Genomic DNA, 21,693 nt, shown 5'->3' with positions numbered 1-21,693 from the left:
CTTTTGGCTTGCTACACTATCATCATGTGGCACCACATCAAGAGGTTATTATATTTTCTCTGCTTCCCTAGGTTTACAGATTTTAATAATATTGAAGTCATGATTTGGCTATGTCATTCTATTTGTGTTCTGCCTGGTTCTTGTTTTTTTTTTTGGCCTCACCAGTGATGTACTGGAAACTAGATGTAATCAGTTGAACTTGCTATCCCAGTATGCTCTTCGTATTTTGTGGTGAAAAAAAACCATATTGCAAATTGTGTTGTTTTATTGCCTATATATGGTGCAGCCCTCTGTTTGCATGGACAGCTCCTGGCATGGACCTCAGTATTGTAAGATGAGTTAATTTTTATAGCATTACTCTATAACAAATGAAAGTAGGAACTGGAGGAGTGAAATTCACTGGCCTAAGAAGCTATCGAAGAAAGAAGAGGACTACTGAATCACAAGGAGGGCAATTGAATGTTTTACACCTCTGATGAGGGAGATGATATTCTATTTAAAAGAAAATATCGGGAATTATTAAAATAAAGGTCCAAATACATATTTTGTTAAATAACATGAAGGACAAAATCATACATTTGTGCGTGCATATAAATAAGGCACGTGCTGGATAATTTTACACAGTTACATCCAAGTAGCACCACAAATGAAACTAGTTTGGCAAATTCAGTATGAATGGGGATCTGATCTGGACCATCATATAGTAATCCCAACCTCTAAACCCTTGTTCCTTGGGGGATATCATTCATCTGCTAGTAAATAAAAAGAAAGGAAAGTATTTTTAAAAAATAAAAAGATAAGAGAGAAAAAGACATTATAACAAGCTAGACAAGTAGGGACTTTCCAGTGGTAGAAAACGCAAAGCATAATGCAAAATCCATACAACTGATAGCGTTTGGAAAATTCAAAGGGATCTCTCTCTGTTTTTGGGATCATGAAGTAGGATCAAATATTAGGTCCATACAATAATTTTCTGTATACTCAAATCTACTATGTATGGTTAAACTCACCAAGCCCATGGTAAGTTCTTTTTGTTTCTTTTTTAACAAGACACTTATTAGAAAAAAATATCATTTCGCCCCCCAAACTTTCATGCAATTTTTAATTTGACCCTCAGATTTCAATTAATATCAATTTTACACTAAAACTTTCGAAATTTTGATCAATTTGGTCCCTGCCGTCACATTTCGTCAACAATTGGACGAAATGTGCTGACATGGGGGGCAAATTGATTTTTAAGGTATAATTTTGGGTGCAAATTGATTTTTAATTTGGGGGATAAATTGATTTTTAAGGTATAGTTTGGGGAGGATAAAATAAAATTTCAAATGAATTTTGGTACTACGTCAACACATTCTGTCCAATTGTAGACAGAATGTGACAGCAGTAATCAAATTGATTAAAATTTAGAAAGTTTAGGTGGAAAATTGATATTAATTAAAATCTGGAATTCAAATTGAAAAAAGTGTGAAAGTTTGGAGGGTAAAATAATATTTCCTCCATTTATTATTATTATTACTTTTCCAACTACTTTCTTTTAAATTCATAACTTTTTCATATGATCAAATTTTGTATTAATATTATTTGATGTGATATTTTATGTACCATGCCCTCGTTTGGCATAAGCTAAACGGGATTTTTTTTGGTTAAAATAGTCACAAAAAGGCAAAGTAAACTTTTTAACTTAATAAGATAAAATGTCACATCCAAATTACAATCATTTTATTTTTTCTCTCACAAAAATCAAAAAAGTCAAAAAAGCCTATTCCAAACGACACTTTTTAGTCCAGGCTAAAATAGTCAAAAAACTAAAAAATTAATTCATATCCTAAACGAGCATTTTATTCGCTTGCTTTAAAATTGGGCAAAATTAACCCATCTTAAAAAGAAGGGTTTTCGCCCAAACAAACGGATGGAAGCATCATATCGTTCCCAATTTTCTTTCTTTCTTTGATTGTTTCTTCTTCTACTTTCAATCCTTTTGCTATTTTAGTTCTCAGAATTTATCTTTGTTCTTGTCCCTCCAAATGAATCCAATCCAATGATATATTAACAGCATAGGGAAGAGAAATTTTCATTTTTACCTCTATACTTTGTCTTAATTTTCAATTACATTCTAAACCTCGAATAATTTCAATTTTACCCTCAAATTTTTTGAAATCGTATCAATTTTGCCTCTACTGTCACATTTAAAACAAAAAAAGTTAAAAAAATTTATATTTTGATCTCAATTTTCAAAAGAAAGATACAGACCTATCCTTTCTTACCAACAAACCACCACCATCAACCACCATTTCAAGCCCTTCATCTCCTTCGTCATAATTCTGTTTCGTTTTATTTTTGCGTTGTTGAATTCACCTCATGGCCTAATTTTCGTATCACCTCTCACACGTCTCTGTCTTTCTCTTTTTGCATGCCGTCGGAACTTTGAAAGTTGATCCAAAAAAAAAACATTTTTTTTTTTCGTTTTTGACTTTTTTTCGAGTCATTTTTCAGATTTCTCATCTTGCTCGATTCTTGACGATTCTACTTTATTCTTTTGCCATTCTCTTCATCTCACTTCCTATTTCGTCCTACAATATCTCACTTTTCTCACTTCTTCGTGTAATGGGCGGTTTCGGTATGCCAAAACCTGTCCGAAAGCTAACTTCAAAAATTCCAAAAAATTCATCTTTTGTTTCTTTCTTCTCCATCTTCCTTATTATTATTCTTCTTCTTCTTCTTCTTCTTCTTCTTCACTTATAACATGATGTGGAGCATGGTTCTAAGTGGTAATGGACTTGGTGATAGTGGTGGTGGCGATTTGGCGATGACGGCATAACTCACGGTATGGTGGCGGTAATGGAACTTGGTTGTGAATGAGATGGGTTTGGTGTTGAAAGGTGGTGATGATAGTGATGCTCATGGTAGCGGTAAAATTGCTGATTTTGGTGGTGATGCTGATGAAGTTGGTGAACGTGATAAAGAGATGATATGTATATATATAGACAGATGACATATAGATACATTTCCTCTGGTCCATAATTGTGAGGGTGTTGTTCGGATCCGTGCGGCTCACCATAAGTTTCATTTTGATGATCGTAATTTCGTCAAATTCGTGAAGCTCACTATAGATGATTTGAACGGTTTATTTTGTCGAGCACTTCATGTATATTATTTTAAAAAGAATAGGTCGATCTGATAATCACAATCTATTAAATTTATTGTGTTGTCACAAAAAAAAATAGACAATAACTATATTTTTAAAAATAAATAATTTATTCTTTTGTGTGACAAACTATATAAATTATGTATTGCGATGATTAAATTCATTTAATTTTTAAATATTAAAAAGGAAAGAGGAAAAAGCCTCCTCCAGCATAAAATATAAGGCAGTGCCGTAGAATGTAAGGCACAAGACAATTTCAATCGTGGGGACCATGACATTTTGAACCGTCAGATCAAATTGACCTTGACCAATTAACGTTGACTTGAGACACAAAGGGCAAATGGAATCATAATTTTAATTAAATTTTTTTAAAAAAATTCATAATCAAACATATAATTTAAAATTATTCAAAATTTAATTTAAAAATTATTTTTAAAATTCATAACTAAACACAAAACTCAAAACTTAAATCAAAATTCTTTTAAAATTCAAAACAAAGCTCTTTTCAAAACTTTATTTTAAAAGAAAAAATTCAAAAAAAATATTTTTTATTTTGTTTTTTAAAATTATTTTTAGAATTATGATTTGAATGTGGAGTCGTATTTTGAGTTATGAGTTTTGAATTGAGAAAATTTGTTTGGTTATGAGTTTTGAAAAGAGTTTTGAGTTGTATTTTGAATTTTTTTAGATTTATTTTTTAAAAATATTTAAAATTTTTCTTAATTTTATTTTTGTAGGATAAATATTTTATATTTTAAATGTTTATTTATTAATTTTAATGTGCATTGTATTCCATATATTTATGTGTTGTAATTTTTTAAATATTAATTTTTTTAAAAAATTAATTTTTTTATTTTTTATTTTAAATATTTTATTTTATTTTATAAATATATTTCTAAATATTTTAATTTTTTTGTTATATGTTTGGTTACAATTTCAATGTAGAGTTTTGAAGTAGTATGCAGTTTCAAATTCCGTGTTTGGTTATGAGTTTTGAAAATAATTTTTAAATTGAGTTTTGAGTTATATGTTTCGTTATAATTTGAGTGTAGAGTTGTTTTTGAGTTTAAAATATTAAAATTAAAATATTTATAAAATAAAATAAAATATTTAAATAAAAAAATAAAATTTTCTTAAACATTTTTTAATATTTTAAAAAATAAATTCAAAAAATTCAAAATACAACTTAAAACTCAAAATACAACTCAAAACTTTTTTCAAAACTTAAAATAAAACTCAAAACATTTTTCAAAACTTATAAATAAATAAATTATCTAGCTTCAAAATTTAATTTATAATTTTACGCTTAAATCACAGCTCTTCGCTCTAACTATAATTCAAAAACTAAACTAAATGTAGCCAAAATTCTTTAAAATTGTAATGTTCAATGGTCACTATATCGAACTCGATTTATGCGATCATCGATATGTAGCTACATATAGGGCTATATACAAAATATTGATCCCAGAAAATTGGATAATCTGTATCGATACTATAACCTTTGATCTCAAGACTAACCGAGTCGAATCGAACCAGACTGTTTCTGAGTTACGCGATCTGCCATTGGTGCGACTTCAATCTCTTTCTCTCTCTATATGAAGTTGGTGAAGGTGACAAAGTCGATAAAGAGATGATATGTATATATATAGACAGATGACATATAGATACATTTCTTCTGATCCATAATTGTGAGGGTGTTGTTCGGATCTGTGCGGCTCACCATAAGTTTCATTTCGATGATTCGAACTGTTCATTTCGTCAAATCCGTGAAGCTCACTATAGATGATTTGAACGGTTTATTTTGTCGAGCATTTCATGTATATTATTTTTTAAAAAATAGGTTGATCTGATAATCATAATTTATTAAATTTATTGTGTTGTCACAAAAAAAATAGATAACAATTATATTTTTAAAAATAAATAATTTATTCTTTTGTGTGACAAACGATATAAATTAAATATATTATGATGATTAAATTTATTTAATTTTTAAATATTAAAAAGGAAAGAGGAAAAAGCCTCCTCCAGCGTATAATGTAAGGCAGTGCCGTAGAATGTAAAGTGCCGTAGAATGTAAGGCACAAGACAATTTCAACCGTGGGGACCATGACATTTTGAACCGTCAGATCAAATTGACCTTGACCAATTAACGTTGACTTGAGGCACCAAGGACAAATGGAATCATAATTTTAATTAAAAATTTTTAATTTTCCTTTTAAAAATTCATAATCAAACATATAATTCAAAATTATTAAAAAATTTAATTTAAAAATTATTTTTAAAACTCATAACTCAACACACAATTTAAAACTTAAATCAAAATTCTTTTCAAAATTCAAAACCAAACTCTTTTCAAAACTTTATTTTAAAAGAAAAAATCAAAAAAATATTTTTTATTTTGTTTTTTAAAATTATTTTTAGAATTATGATTTGTGTGTGGAGTCGTATTTTGAGTAGGGATGGCAATTTGAAACCGGCCCGACAGGAATCTCCGACCCCAACCCCGATTTTAGTAGTTTTTTCCCGAAAAATACCCCCGACGGGGAGAAGACGGTATTTGAAAATCAATCCCTGATCTGTTTCGGGCCGGGGACAGTGATTAGTGTTCAAGCCCCGGCCCGGCCCCGTTCCCGTCCCCGTCCCCGTCCCCGTCCCCGTCCCCATCCTCGGCCCTGACCCCATCCCCGAAATTTCTTGAAATAAAATTACTTTTATACCCCTTATATATAATATATACATATATAATAAACCCGTGCGTCTCACTCTCGTTCTTATGTCTCACTCTCTCACCTCTCGTTATTCTCTGTCTCTCAACTCTCTCACTCGGTCTCACTCTCACTCTCGTTCTTCTCTCTCACTCTCTCAACTCTCGTTCTCTCTCACTGGTCGATCTCCAGTGAGAGCTTCGTGTCGATCTCCATCGCCGATCTCTCACTCTCTCAACTCTCTCACTGGAGAGCTTCGTGTCGATCTCTATCGCCGATCTCCTCCGATCTCCTCATCCGCCGATCTCCACCGCCGCCCTCCTCCGCCGATATCCTCCTCCGCCGCCCTCATCAGCTCAGATCTGTAATTTTTTTTTTGATCTGTAATTTTTTGATCGGTAATTTTTTTTTGATCTGTAATTTGATGATAAGCTGTAATTTTTTTGTTTTTGATCTCTGTTGTTGATGATGAGCTTCATCTGTTTGTTTTTGATCTGTTGTTTTTTGATCTGTTGATGAGGATCGAGGAATTTCGAGTTCGGGGAAACCCGATCCCCGTTGGGAACGGGTATGGGGACTGTGAAAGGTTCCCCGTCGGGGATCAGAGCCGGGGACGGGGAAGTATTGGCCATCGGGGATCGGGGACGGGGAGGGTGATCCCTGGCCCCGCCCCGCCCCGTTGCCATTCCTAATTTTGAGTTATGAGTTTTGAGTTGTATTTTGAAATTTTTTAGATTTTTTTTTAAAAATGGGATTTTTATTGATAAATCCCATTTAGAAGTGTTTTAACCCAAGAAGTCCATGAAGGAATTTTTTAACCCATTTAGTCCCATGTATGTATAGTTTTATTCCATAAAGTCATTTTTCTTGATTTACACTATTTTCTTGGACACTTATATCCTTATATTTAATTTTGATGCCCTTAAAAATATTTTTTGAATGGTTAGCAATTTTATGATGTGAATATTCATATTTTAAAATTCACATTGGTAAGGATGTAAAATTGGCCCGTGAGCGGCCCGAAACCCGCCAGCGAGCCGAGGTGGGCCCGACCCATTGACAATGTGAATATTCACATTGACATGTTAACATTCACATTGATAAGAGTGTAAAATTGGCCCGCAGCCCGAAACTCGCCCGCGACCCGGGGTAGGCCCGGCCCGTTGACAATGTGAATATTCACATTGACATGTTAACATGCACATTGATAGGAATATAGAATTGGCTCGCGGCCCGTGCCCAAACGAGCCTTGAATGGACCTTAACCGGACCGATGGACCGGGCCGGGCTTCAAAGTGATGGCCCAAGCCCTAGCCTAGGGTCTCGGACTAGGCTCAAGTCCGGGCCCAAACGAGCTTTTCCTAGGTCGCGGGCGGGCTTCGGGTAGCCTACATTCTTTTTGACTATTCCATTAAGTTCTATTTGAGGTAAGAAGACCAAAATACCATTTTCATCTATTTATATTATATTTAGTCCACGTTATTTTCTTATCTTTCAATAAGTCCTATGGGAGACATAATTACCAAAATACCCATAATGTGAATGTTCATATCATCAATGCGTAGAGGCTCGGATCGGCCCATATCGAGCCTCGTGGGTGTCCAAAAAAATCCGAGCCGGTCCACGGGCCAAAAAATTAGGCTCAGGCCCTAGCCTTGGCACAAAGGTATTTGGGCCATGGACGGGCCAATGGATCGAGCCTCGAGTCGGGCCGGTGGGCCTGGGCCTAGCCTCGAACTTAGGTCGGGCTTGGGTGGGCCTGGCCATTTTTTAAAAATTCTTTTTAATTTTTTCTACCAAAATTTTATTATTTTCCACAAAAAAAGACATTGCGCCTCGGGTGGGTTGGGTCTCGGACTGAGCCTTGAATGTGCCTTAACCGGGCCAATAGGCCGGGCCGGGCTTCAAAGTGATGGCTTAGGCCTTAGCCTAGGGCCTCGGACATGCTCGGGCCCGGACCCAAACGAGCCTGCCCCGGGCCATGGCTAGGCTTCGGGCAGTCCACGGGCTGTGGGCCAATTCTACATTCCTATCAATGTGCATGTTAACATATCAATGTGAATATTCACATTGTCAACGGGCCGGGCCGGGCCGGGCCTACCCCGGGCTGCGGGCTAGTTTCAGGCAGCGGGCAAATTTTACACTCCTATTAATGTTAATGTTAACATGTCAATGTGAATATTCACATTGTCACAGGTCGGGCCAAGCCTGCCTTGGACTGCGGTCGGGCTTCGGGCCGCCCACGGGCTGCGAGCCAATTTTACACTCTTATCAATGTGAATGTTAACATATCAATGTGAATATTCACATAATTTTATACTCTTATCAATGTGAAGGTTAATATGTGAATGTGAATATTTACATTGTCAACAAGTCGGGCCGGGCCCGTCCCGGGCTGTCCATGGGCCGTGGGTGGGTTTCGGGCAGCCACAGGGTGCAGGCTAATTTTACTCTCCTATCAATGTGAATGTTAACATGTCAATGTGAATATTCACATTGTCAACGGATCGGGCCGGGCCCGCTCCGGGCCACGGGCGGGCTTTTGGCCGCCCATGGGCCGTGAGCCAATTTTATATTTTTATCAATGTGAATGTTAACATATCAATGTGAATATTCACATTGTTAACGGGTCGGAACGGGCCCGCCCCGAGCAGCCCATGGGCCGCGGGCGGGTTTCGTGCCGCCACGGGACGCGGACCAATTTTACACTTATATTAATGTGAATGTTAACATGTCAATGTGAATATTCACATTGTCAACGGGCCGGGCCCACCCCGGCTCGTGGGCGGGTTTCGGGCCGCTCACGGGCCAATTTTACATCCCTACCAATGTGAATTTTAAAATATGAATGTTCACATCATAAAATTGTTAACCGTTCAAAAATTATTTATAAGGGTATCAAAATTAAATATAAGGGTATAAGTGTCCAAGAAAATAGTGTAAATCAAGAAAAATGACTTTATGGAATAAAAGTATGCTTACATGGGACTGAATGGGTTAAAAAATTCCTTCATGAACTTCTTGGGTTAAAACACTTCTAAATGAGATTTATCAATAAAAATCCCGTTTTATTTTTGTAGGATAAATATTTTATATTTTAAATATTTATTTATTTATTTTAATGTGCATTGTATTTCATATAATCATGTACTGTATTTTTTTAAATATTAATTTTTTTAAAATTTATTATTTTTATTTTAAATATTTTTTTATTTTTTTATTTTAAATAATTTATTTTATTTTATAAATATATTTTTAAATATTTTAATTTTTTTGTTATATGTTTAGTTACAATTTCAATGTAGAGTTTTGAAGTAGTATGCAAATTTGAATTTTGTATTTGGTTATCAGTTTTGAAAATAATTTCTAAATTGAGTTTTGAATTATATGTTTTGTTACAATTTGAGTGTGGAGTTGTTTTTGAGTTTAAAATATTAAAATTAAAATATTTATAAAATAAAATAAAATATTTAAATAAAAAAATAAAATTTTCTTAAATATTTTTTAATATTCAAAAAAATAAATTCAAAATACAACTTAAAATTCTAAAACTCAAAACTCAAAATTGAAAATAAAACTGAAAACTCTTTTCAAAACTTAAAATAAAACGCAAAACACATTTCAAAACTCATAAATAAATAAATTTTCTAATTTCAAAATTTAATTTATAATTTTGCGCTTAAATCACAACTCTCCGCTCTAATTATAATTCAAATTGCGCTTAAATCACAACTCTCCGCTCTAATTATAATTCAAAAACTAACTAAACCTAGCCAAAATTCTTTAAAACTGTAATGGTCAATGGTCACTGGTCACTAAATCGAACTCGAATTATGCGATCATCGATATGTAGCTACAGATAGGGCTATATACAAAACGTCGACCCCAGAAAATTGGATAATCTATATCGATTCTACAACCTTTGATCTCAGGGCTAACCGAGCGGAATCGAAACAGACTGTTTCTGAGTTACGCGATCTGCCATTGGTGCGTCTTCAATCTCTTACTCTCTCTCTCTCTCTCTCTCTCTTACCATCGATACACACATACATAAATGTGTATCTGATTTGTTTGTTGTTTGTAGAGTTGTGGAATTGTGTTCAGTTGTCTGTTCTTGCTTTCAATTTTTCTCTGCCGTTGATTTGAATGGATTTGTAGATTGATAATTGAGAACAAATATAGTATTTTGTTTACTTGTTAGTTCATGTATGTATGTAATGTATTTACCGTATGTATATGGGGCAGGACGCTTTCGATACTTTATTTATGTGCAAATTATATTGGTTTTGTCATTTTCGTCTCTTTTATTTCAATTGACTTGATTTTAATCTTGAATTTTTTATTTTTATTTTGTCTCAATTACTCTTATTGAATACAATTGGTAGCATTTTTTAATAAAAAAGAACGGACATAAGGGGCATGATTTTAGAGACAAAATTATAAGTTTGCTTAAGTTAACCTCAACCAATTCCGTGATCATTTATTGTCACAAAGATATTATCAATTGGACTAAATTGACACAATCTAAAATTGAGGGTTGAAATTGAGACAATTGAAAGTGTAGGGACTAAAATGACACAAAAACAAAATGCAGGGCAACCAATGTAATTTGTCCTTTATTTATCTGAAATAGGAAGGGTTAATTGTTAGGGTTGAGCACCGGATTGCCCGACCCGCCAAACCAGCCTGCCCCGACCACTTTTGGGTGGATGCGTAACACGTGGCGGGCGGGTGCGGGCCTAGATTATTTGTTTTCACGAGTTCGGGTCGGGTTGCGGTTGATCCACCAAAACACCCACTTAACTCGACCCGAAGGGTTAGGCTTTACCTCTGGTACTCACATGGAGGGGTATGTGGGGTCGCCACGGGTTTTTGTTTTGATAATTCTTATTGTTCATTTTGTAAACCCTTTGTGTATATATCATTTACGAAAAAAAATTAAGTCGATCCGATAATCGTAACTTTTTCATTTTTTTTTTCATGAATGATAGACACAAAGAATGTTACAAAATGAACAACTCGAATCATCGAAACGGAATCCGTGGTAGACGCCACGTGCCACTCCGGTCCAAATTATGGACCGGAGGCAAACTTTTTCTTTTACTTGTTCCTTTCTTGTTCCATATAGCAAATTATATTTTCTTTGGGAAGGGATGGCTGTTGGAGACCTTCTTGCTTGTTAGATGAATTAGGTGAGATCAATTTTGAAGACTGACATGAAGATTTCACTTCTGCAGATTTGATGTTGAATAAGCCTGCGACCGTAGCTTAGACTAAGAATAGTTTTGAGGGATCTGCTCTGTGTTCCTTTTTCAAACTCAATGGCTTGTGAGTTGATCCCAAAAAGGGCATATTGGGTAGCTTTCATCTATACAGTTCTTGTTTCACAAGCCTGCAATGGCTTTTATCTTTCAGAAAACTACATGCATACATATTCAACAGGCGACGAAATATATGCCAAAGTTAATTCATTGACCTCTATTGAAACTGCGCTTCCCTTCAGCTATTACAGCCTCCCATACTGCATACCCCCTATGGGAATAAAGGAAAGTGCAGAGAATCTTGGACAACTCCTCATGGGAGACCAGATTCTCAACTCTCCATACCGTTTTCGAATGAATGTCAATGAATCTGTATTCCTCTGCACTACAAGTCCATTAAGTGAGCATGAGGTAAAGCTACTGAAACAGAGAACTCGTGATCTGTATCAAGTAAATATGATTTTGGATAATTTGCCTGCCATGAGGTTTGCTCAACAAAATGGAATTAAGATTCAATGGACTGGGTTTCCTGTTGGGTATACACCGCCAAATAGTAATGAAGATTACATCATCAATCATCTCAAGTTCAGGGTTTTGGTTAATGGGTATGAAGGGGCAGGTGTGCAGATAATTGGTCCTGGGGAAGAGGGTATGGCTGTCATTTTGGAAGCTGATGAGAAGGTGGCTTCTGGATATGAGATAGTCGGTCTTGAGGTTGTCCCTTGCAGTGTCAAACATGACCCCAAAGCGATGTTAAGACACCATATTTATGACAATATCTATGTAAACTGCCCGTTTGAACTTGACAAATCTCAGATAATAAGGGAGCAAGAGAGAGTATCGTTCACTTATGAAGTTGAATTTGTGAAGAGCGATATTAGATGGCCTTCTCGATGGGATGCTTACCTGAAGATGGAAGGTGCTCGAGTCCACTGGTTCTCCATCCTAAATGCGCTAATGGTGATCTTTTTCTTAGCTGGTATCGTTTTTGCTCTATGTTTACGGACAGTCAGAAGCGATTTGACAATGTACGAGGAATTGGACAAAAAAGCTCAAGTACAGATGAACAAGCAGCTTTCAGGCTGGAGGCTTGTTGTGGCCGATGTGTTCAGAGAACCAAATCACTCAAAGCTACTATGCGTGATGATTGGAGATGGGGTTCAGATCACTGGGACAGCTGTTGTTACTATTGTATTTGCTGCCTTTGGTTTCCTGTCACCAGCTTCTCGTGGAATGTTGTTGACGGGTATGATAATTTTTTATCTTTTCATGGGGACTACTGCTGGTTATGCTGGTGTACGCTTGTGGATAACGATCAAGGGGACTTCAGATGGTTGGAGGTCAGTTGCCTGGTCAGTTGCATGCTTCTTCCCTGGAATTTGTTTTGTTATCCTCACTGTGCTGAATTTTATTCTCTGGGATAGCAAAAGCACCCGTGCAATTCCCATTTCTCTTTACTTTGTTCTCCTATCTCTCTGGTTCTGCATTTCAGTGCCACTCACCCTTCTGGGAGGTTTCTTAGGTACACAAGTTGAGCCTATTCAGTACCCTATACGAACCAGCGAGATACCAAGAGAGATCCCTGCACGCAAATATCCATCATGGCTTCTTGTTCTTGGGGCCGGGACCCTTCCATTTGGAACCATATTCATTGAACTTTTCTTTATCCTCTCTAGCATCTGGCTCGGGAGGTTCTATTATGTCTTTGGATTCCTGCTTGTTGTCTTCTTGTTGTTGGTCATCATATGTGCAGAAGTATCTGTGGTCCTTACCTACATGCATCTCCGTCGTGAGGACTGGCAGTGGTGGTGGAAAGCATTCTATGCATCAGGTTCCGTTGCTCTCTATGTGTTCCTCTACTCAATCAATTACCTGATTTTTGACCTTCAGGGCTTGAATGGGTCTGCGTCAGCTATACTTTATCTTGGGTATTCACTGATCATGGCCATTGCGATCATGATATCTACCGGCACTATTGGCTTCCTCACATCGTTGTATTTTGTCCAGTACCTTTATTCATCGGTGGAGATTGATTCCAAATGTATATTTGCTAAGTCCCATGGGCCGGTTTAAGTGTCCTGGTGCAAGGGATCAATCCAACATTTTGCTTTGCAAAATTTGGCTTGCTATATTATCATGTTGCACAACATCAACAGGTTACAGATTTTAATAATGTTGAAATTATGATTTAGCTGTCTCATTCTCATTGTGTTCTGCATTTTTTTTTTTTGCCCCTCACCTGTCATGTACTGGAAACTAAATGTAATCAATTGAACTTTCTATCCTAGTATGCTCTTTGGATTTTATGGTGAAAAGAAAGGTAGGTTGTATAATTATATTGCAATTGGTGTTGTTTGTTTTATTGACTATATGATGCAGCCCTCTGTTTGCCTGGACATCTCCTGGCATGGGACCACAGTAATGTGGTTTCTATGGTCTTTTTTATTTCGAAATAATACGTCCAACATTATAATTTTAAAATTATCACTGTTTTATTATTTTTGGATGAAATTTATATGAATTAGACACATTGTATACACTTGTATTAAAAAAAATATATATATGTATCATTACTTTTTAATCACTTTGTTTGATTTTGAATTTTCAAACACAGTTTGAATTTTATTTTTCCATATTTTTTCATATTTAGTGAATTTTTTAAATATTTAAGTCAATTTTTTTCAATTTTTTATTTTTTTTATATTTACCTATAAAGTAAAATATATATGGAGAAATCTTATAATAATAAATACAAAAACTTATGAAAATGTATTGAATTTTTATATTTTTTTGCATTTAATGAATTTTTTAAATTTTTTTTAAAAAATATTTTGCTTTTGATGTGCATGTAAAAAGTACAAAAAAAATTTGATTAAAATATTTAAATAATTCACTTAAGACAAAAAAAAAAAAAAAAAAAAATTCTCAAAATTTGTATTTGAAGACTTAAAACCAAAATGTATTAATATTTTGTATCTTGTATTATGTTTTAGATGAAGGGCACGCATAACGGTAAAGTTATCTCTTGGTGACCTGGTGGTCACGGGTTCAAGTCACGAAAACAGTCTCTCCGCTTGCAAAGTTAAGGTTGCGTACATCAACTTTTTTCCAAACTCCTCTTAAACGCGAGTTTCGTGCGCTAGGGTACATTTTACTATGTTTTGGATCTTGTATTTGACTTTAGAAAGGAAAATGAGAAGTAATTGAAATTACTCGAATCAAATTATTTTTTTATGGGTAATTAAATAAAAATTATTTATTGGAGAAATATTTATTTATGTTTTTCTTATTTTTCATTCTAATGAGACAAAAGCAACAAATAGTCTCTCTCATTTTATTTCTTCTCTCTTTCTTTCATTCTTTATCTTTAATTTGATTTTTTTCTTACTAAATTTAAATTTGCAAACTTTATTTGTTCTGTATACTATTCGCTGCTCCCAAAACAAACTGTAACAAATTCATAGAAGAAATTATGTTCAGAGAAAAGTTAGGGGGCTGTTATGTTCAAGGCCTTCATCAAGCTACATCATTAAAAAACCAGGACAACAATCAAAGCCTGAAACAGCTTGCAAAACCTCAGAAGCTTCCAAATATTCAACTAACTTTGGCTCATCTTCACCAATGGAGCTACCTAACCCAAGCCTCCCATTTCTACCACTGCCTCAAACCCATACCTCCCTTTTAGATGTCACAGCAACTGGATGCTCGCGGAGCAGTGGGAGGTTCTCAGGGCCATCCCTCCCGAGCTGAGTACTCTCATTCCATCCCCACGGCACAATGCCAGTGGTATTTTTGTGTCTTCCAACCTTGCAATTTGGCTTATGTCCAAAGAATGGCCAAGTCTGATGCAATTGAAATAGGACGGAAACTTTATGTTGAATGGCAGCATTCCCAAATCTGGAATTATTTTGCCCAACCGGCTGTACATATTGCTCTGCTTAATAGAGTGCCATCATCTGAAATACGACAGTAGAATTCAGATGATTGCAACTCTAAGCATGTTGGAGTATCTCCAATAGTTGGATAGGTAAAGAGCTAATTACTGTTATAATTTAATAATGAATGGGTTTAAAATATTTAGGGGTGTTTGGTATTTGTTAAATAGCACATGTTATTTGAGTACATTATCTTATTTTGACAATAATCATTTTATTTGAGTCACATCACCTCTCTATCACATCACTTCAAATTCAACCCATAATTTAACCCATATTTTACACTTTTTTCGTAAAAATTTAAAAAATATACTTGTCCAAATGCCCCCTTAATTTTAGCAATTTTTCTTCAATGATACAAAGTAAAAACTTTTTAACTTTTCACACAAAATGTCAAATCAAGATGCTATATGTGGATCAAGAGAGAGAGAGAGAGAGAGAGAAAGAGAGATAGGTTATTTTCGGTGGTACTCTGGCAATACTCTGGCGACTCATTTTACATTTCTAAAATGTAGATCTACACTCTTAGAGTATAGTTGGTGTGTTTGATTGGACGGACTGGATAAGAGGGGATTAGAATCTATCGGACTTGAATTCTCGAACCGTGAATCCTCCGGATTATTTGATTGGATTGGATATGTATCATGTGTTTGTTTTCTCATGGGATTAAATGTCTGGAAATGACTATTTTTAGTAAATCTAATGTTTGGTTGGACGAACTGGATAGAATAAATGAACAAAAGACTATTTTACCATTTTTCAATTGTTTACTAAGTAAATGCAATAGTAAACATATCTGTAATATTTTAATTATTTTTAGCTAGATTAAATAAAAATTTATTTTATTTTATTTTTTACACAATTAAAAAAATTTATTTTTAAAAAAATAAAAATAAAATATCAATAAAAATAAATGTTATTTTTTTAATTAAAATTTTAAATAAATTTGTTTTTAAAAATAATAATAATTAAACAATGAAATTAAATAAAACATCTATTAAAATTTAAATAATGAAATTAAATAAAATATAAACAAAATTTTAAAATAAAACATCAATAAAATATCTATAAAAAATTATTTTAAAAAAATTAAATAAATAAAACATCAATAAAAAGTTAAATAAAATTATTTTATTTTTAAATTGAGACATTTAAATTTTATTGAATTTTACTAAATATAATACATAATTAAATAGTAGAGCGTTAAAATAGTCATTTCGCCACCTAATCCCAACAGTAAATAGTCCCTCCAAAATTGTCTCACACCCTACCATGGGATAGTATAATCTCACATATGAGGGATAAGGAGTCCGGCCGGACTCTATATATAGCGACCCTGGTTTTGACCCGTCCCTTGTGGTGTTCCGAATTCGGGTTTGTATGGGTTGAATGGTGGTTCATGTCTTTTTTCCCTTGCCATCCCCTCATTGTTGGTTATTGGGTTGTAGTTGTGTTTTTGGAAAATGTTGGTTGCTTATTTTTTCCAAACTCTTGGTTGCCTAGATTTTTGGCTCTCTGCTCGAGCGGGATTCTGAAATTTTGCTCTACGCTCAAGTGGGGTCTCTGTCTGCAAAAGTTCTAGAGGAGCGTATTTTACGCTCGAGCGCAGGGTTTCACGCTTGAGCGGGAGTCTGTGTCTGACACTCGAGCGGACCGCGTTTTATCAGCTCACGAAAGTGACATTTCAAATCACTTTTTGCAATCCTCTCTCTCTCTAAAAGTCTCCAAGATCCAGATCTAGAGCCTCTCTCTCTAGAAACCATCTTCTCTCTTTGATTTCTCCAAATCCATTGAGATTTTGGCCATAGTTCCTTCGTCAAAGTTGTGTAACTTCTCGAGGGTTTCGTTGTTTGCGGTGGAGATCGAGTTTCATCGTCGTTAACTTTGGGGGTTTCAACTCTTTTTCTTCTTCAAACTTGAGGTATGGATTTTCTTTGAATTATATATATATATATATATATGTTTTTGTAAGATCTAGATGATTTTGAAATCATCATTTGATTTACTTTGAAAATGGGTAGTTGATTCAAGAAGATGAGTAATTTTTGAAAGTGGGTTTACTCTCTTGTTTCCTTAAAAATAGAAGTTGAGGGTTTTGAATTATGTTGATTAAAGAAAGAGGATTTTGGTAAGATTTTTCTCAAATGTTTGAAGATGGATATTTTGGTGAGAAAACCTAGAAATTGGAGATTTTTAAAAGAAGTTGAAAATCCATGGTTGACATTGTTATATTTATTTTGAATGCCCAAAATATGTGATGTTTGGAAATTTTTTTGTTTATATTGTATAAATGATAAATTTTGAGAAATATGAGAGTTGTTCATTTTGAAAATTGTTATTCAAAATGTTGATTTAGTCTTGAAATGGCTAATTTGTTGAAAATGCTCGAAATATGGAAGATGTGTTATTCCTCGGATGAATTGAAATAAATGTATATTTATTCATCTTGTGAAATTGCATGGAAAGGAGAAATGTGAATTTTGATCACAATGGTAGTATTGTGTGGAAGAATTGGAAATGGAAGAATTGTTGTATTGTATTGATTATTGTTGCATTGACATATCAATTCATTTGATTACATTGAACTTTGAAAGTTGATTTGAAAACCTGCATTGAGAAAAGAATGTTGAGAAATGAGTTTTCATGAAATGGTTTTGGAGTAAATACGGTGGTAAGTCTTGACAGGTGGCGTAGATAATAGGTGTCGAGTCTTCCAGTTGACACTGGTAAAAATGACAATTGATAGGTGTCGAGCCTTTCGGTTGGTACCGGTAAAAATGACAATTTGGTAGTACTTGTATAGTCTACTTGCAAATACCGACCTAGGAATTACCAGAGTTGTATTTATCGCCCCTTTGGTTAAAACTGATAAATGTAGAACAGTTGAAGTTGCATGACATCATTGAGCATGATGGTTTTCAAAAGATAAAGATATGTTTTATTTTGAAAATGGCATGGCATGGCGTGTGTATTCATCTCTTGAGAATTATATAAAATGTATATACTTTGTTATGGATTTCCTACTAGGCTTTATGCTCACCCTACGAGATTTTTGGTGCAGGAAAAGACGTGATGAATCCGCCTAACTGAGGGCGTGGAAATGTGTGTGCTGAGAACACAATATTCTCATTTTGCTGTGATTCTGATTGTAAACCAAGGGCTTTGTATGTGTGGGTTTGAATAACCGTTTTGTGTAACCAGGCTTAAGCCTTAGAAAATTGTAAACCTTTGGGGGTATTTATTTGTTTATTTATTTGTTGCTAGATTAAATATGTAATCGTATGAGGAACTATTTGTATCTTGTAATACAAGTGCGGAGATTTATTTCGATTTTTTCCTTTAAGAGCCATGATTGTTGTATTATCATATGGGCAAGAAATTTGGGGTGTTACAGCTTGGTATCAAGGCTACCGGGTTTGAATACTTGGAGCTCGTGGGAAGTGGTTATTTTACCACAATGGGTTCATGTTGCATGATAGGTTGCATAATAGGAAAATGTTTGTGTGACTATGTGCTAACATGTTTATGTGGCTATATGGGTATGAGATTGGACTTTTGGGATGTTGTTTGCGGCTGTTAAATTCCTTGAGGTCTTTTTAGAGGGGTACTTGATCAATACTCGTTCTACTAAGAATTCTTGATTTTTCGTGGGACGAATTTCATCGTGAAAGAATAATCCGTATATGTTTATATGACTAAGTGCTTATGTGGAATGAAATTGAAATGTCTATGTAGTAGTGAAATGTATAGAATTGCGGTGATTAAACGTGTGAGGTAAATTGCGGGCACGTATGGGTTAGTGTGCTAAATCATTTCTATTGTCCTTTATAGGATGTCAGGAAGAGGTCAAACCCGTGGTGGTAGAGACGGGAGACGTGGTAGGGCTTGCCGGGGTGTGCATAAGGTACCGGTCCATGAGGTCCCGGTGCAAGAGGAAGAGTCAGGCCTAGCTATTATGTCCAAACAAGCGGACCAAGTGGGTCAAACCGCAATGGGGGCCCTAGCTAGAGAAATAGCAGGGGCAATGAACTTGTTGAGGGCAAAGTACCAAGCCCGAGAGAACATCTTAGAGGCAAGAGCGAGTTTCCTTACTAGGGAGTTTTTGCAGGCCAAACCGGATGAATTCCATGGTGGCCCCGAGCCTAAGAAAGCGGATGTGTGGCTCGAACAAACTATGAAGACATTTGAGATGCTTCACATTGATGATAGCGAGTTGAGAGTGACTCTAGCGAGTTACTACCTTAAAGGGGATGCGGGTCAATGGTGGAAGTATGCCAAGAGTAGAGTGGAGCCAACATGGGAAGCCTTTGTAGTTGCTTTCCAAGATAGGTATTTACCTCCCGCTGCTAGGGAGAGATTGATGCAAGAGTTCAAAGACCTCAAACAACTTGACATGACCGTGGCCGAGTTCGAGGCAGTCTTCTCTAGTTTATCTAGGTTTGTAACAGAGTTGGTGACAACGGAAGAGCGTCGTTGTATTGAATTCGAGAAAAAGTTGAAAACCAAAATTTTCTTTAAGATTGCTGGGAACATGATTCGGAACTATGATCGTCTTGTAGAGTCAGCGACATACGTAGAGATTTCCGTGCAAGCCAAGGAGGAGAGGCTTCGGAGTTTGATGTCTAGGGGCCAAGAGTCTCAAGGAGACTATAGGCAGAATAAGAAGAGCAGAGGTACCTTTTCATCCCAACCCTAACCATAGCAATCTAAATCCATTTTTCTTTTGCCTAGTTCGAGTTCGGGAAAAAGTACATCGGGTGGCTTCACGTGTTTCAACTGTGGCCAGCTAGGTCACAAAGTCTTTTCGTGCCCACAGAAAGGAGGAGGGCAGCTGACGTTACCGCTACTACTTAACCGATCTCAAAGTCAGTCTCAGTCTCAGAATGGAGGCTAGGGATTTAATTGTTACCAGTGTGGTCAGTCGGGGCATATGAAGAGAACTTGCCCTCAGTTGGGAGGCGCATCTGGCGCATCAAGGTCGAGGCAGACTCAGAGCCACCAGCAGGCTCATTCAGCTCAGGCTTCACGAGCTAATTAGGGAGCCGCTTCGGCTCAGCCAGTACAACAAACCTATGCTCCGAGAAGGGAGCAAGTTAATCAGGGGGCCACAGGGGCACGTGTATGCTACTACCGTGCCAGAACAGTTGCCAGAATCCTCAGTTGTGAGAGGTACTTTTGTTGTGTGTAATTCTTTGGCTAATGTTTTGATAGACATGGGTGCGTCTCACTCATTTATATCTACTGCATTTGCTTCTACATTGGGGTTAGAAGTAGCATGATTAGTGTCTCCACTCAGAGTAGAGTCACCTATTGGGGGTACGATTGATTTAGACCAGGGTTGTCGTGATTGTGAAATAGAAGTTGCCGAGCGTCGACTTCCATTTGCTTTTGTGTTGATAGATATGTCAAGTTTTAATGTCATTTTGGGCATGGACTGGTTGTGTTCTTACCAAGCTGTGATTGATTGTTACCGTCAGAGAGTTACGGTGTGCACTTTGAACGGTGATCGTTTCTATCTTTTGGGGAACCGAGTTGATAGAACCTTGTCGCCAGTTGTTGACCCTCATAGTAGGAGCAAACTTAGTGGCCTTCTTGCAACTCTCTTGGGTAGTGAGAGTGACGAGTCTCGTGTTGAGTTACCAAGGATAATTTGTGAATACCCGGATGTCTTTCCAGAAGATCTTACTAGTTTACCACCTCACCGAAACATCGAGTTCTCCATTGAATTAGTGCCTGGCACGACACCGATTTCCATGTCACCGTATGGATTTGCACCCACTAAATTACATAAGTTGAAGATTCAACTCCAAGAACTTTTAAATAAGGGCTTCATTCGTCCTAGTACATCACCTTGGGGAGCATCGGCTCTCTTTGCTAAAAAGAAAGATGGAGCCTCACGACTTTGTATTGAGTATTGAAAATTAAACCGAGTTATTGTTAAGAATAAGTACCCAATGCCTCATATAGATGATCTGTTTGATCAGTTGAAAGGGTCTTGTTGTTTCTCTAAGATAGACCTGAGATCGGGTTATCATCAGTTGAGAGTAAGGGAGGAGGATATCCCGAAGACGGCATTTTGTACGCGATATGGCCATTACGAGTTTCTTGTGATGCCTTTTGAGCTAACCAATGCACCTACGGTGTTTATGGATCTAATGAATCGGATTTTTTGTGAGTTATTAGATCATTTTGTGGCTGTCTTTGTGGACGACATTTTGATTTATTCACCTTCCGATGAGGAACACGAGGAACATTTGCGAGTAGTACTTGAGTTACTTAAAGCCCACAAGCTGTATGCTAAGTATGGGAAATGTGAATTTTGACTGAGAGAGGTTAAGTTCTTAGGCCTTGTGGTATCTGGGGAAGAGGTGACTGTAGATTCATCCAAGATAGAGGCAGTGCAAGATTGGGCACAACCTAAGAATGCTTTCGAGATTCGTAGTTTCTTGGGATTGGTCAGGTATTATCGTAGGTTTGTGAAGGATTTTTCTAGGTTAGCTTCACCTTTGACTACGCTGACGAGAAAAGAAATCAAATTCGCGTGGAGTGAGACTTGTGAGAAGTCGTTCCAAGAGCTTAAGATTAGACTCACCACTGCTCCAGTATTGATTATTCCGAAGAGGGGTTTGGGTTATTCAGTTTAT

General features: G+C 36.0%; 2 protein-coding genes across 2 annotated transcripts; both read left to right on the top strand.

Annotated features, from left to right (window-relative positions):
- The first annotated feature begins 9,570 nt into the window (after positions 1–9,570).
- Positions 9,571–13,434, top strand: LOC114322460 (transmembrane 9 superfamily member 12). The gene is made up of 2 exons (XM_028269756.2): positions 9,571–9,840; positions 11,091–13,434. Exon 2 carries the CDS (start codon positions 11,175–11,177, stop codon positions 13,185–13,187), a length of 2,013 nt encoding a protein of 670 aa, XP_028125557.2. The 5' UTR covers positions 9,571–9,840; positions 11,091–11,174; the 3' UTR covers positions 13,188–13,434.
- Positions 13,435–19,040: 5,606 nt separating this feature from the next.
- On the top strand, positions 19,041–19,745 carry LOC145798274 (uncharacterized). Its single transcript, XM_082885783.1, has 2 exons — positions 19,041–19,268; positions 19,320–19,745. The coding sequence occupies exons 1-2, from the start codon at positions 19,041–19,043 to the stop codon at positions 19,743–19,745; spliced, it is 654 nt and encodes a 217-aa protein (XP_082741909.1).
- The last annotated feature ends 1,948 nt before the right edge of the window (positions 19,746–21,693 follow it).

The sequence above is a fragment of the Camellia sinensis genome, chromosome 8 (assembly GCF_055761805.1).
Source record: "Camellia sinensis isolate YWXY chromosome 8, ASM5576180v1, whole genome shotgun sequence".
In the NCBI taxonomy this organism is placed as follows: Eukaryota; Viridiplantae; Streptophyta; class Magnoliopsida; order Ericales; family Theaceae; genus Camellia; species Camellia sinensis.
The sequence above is the reverse complement of the archived record's forward strand: the minus strand, read 5'-3'. Positions and strand labels throughout refer to the sequence as shown.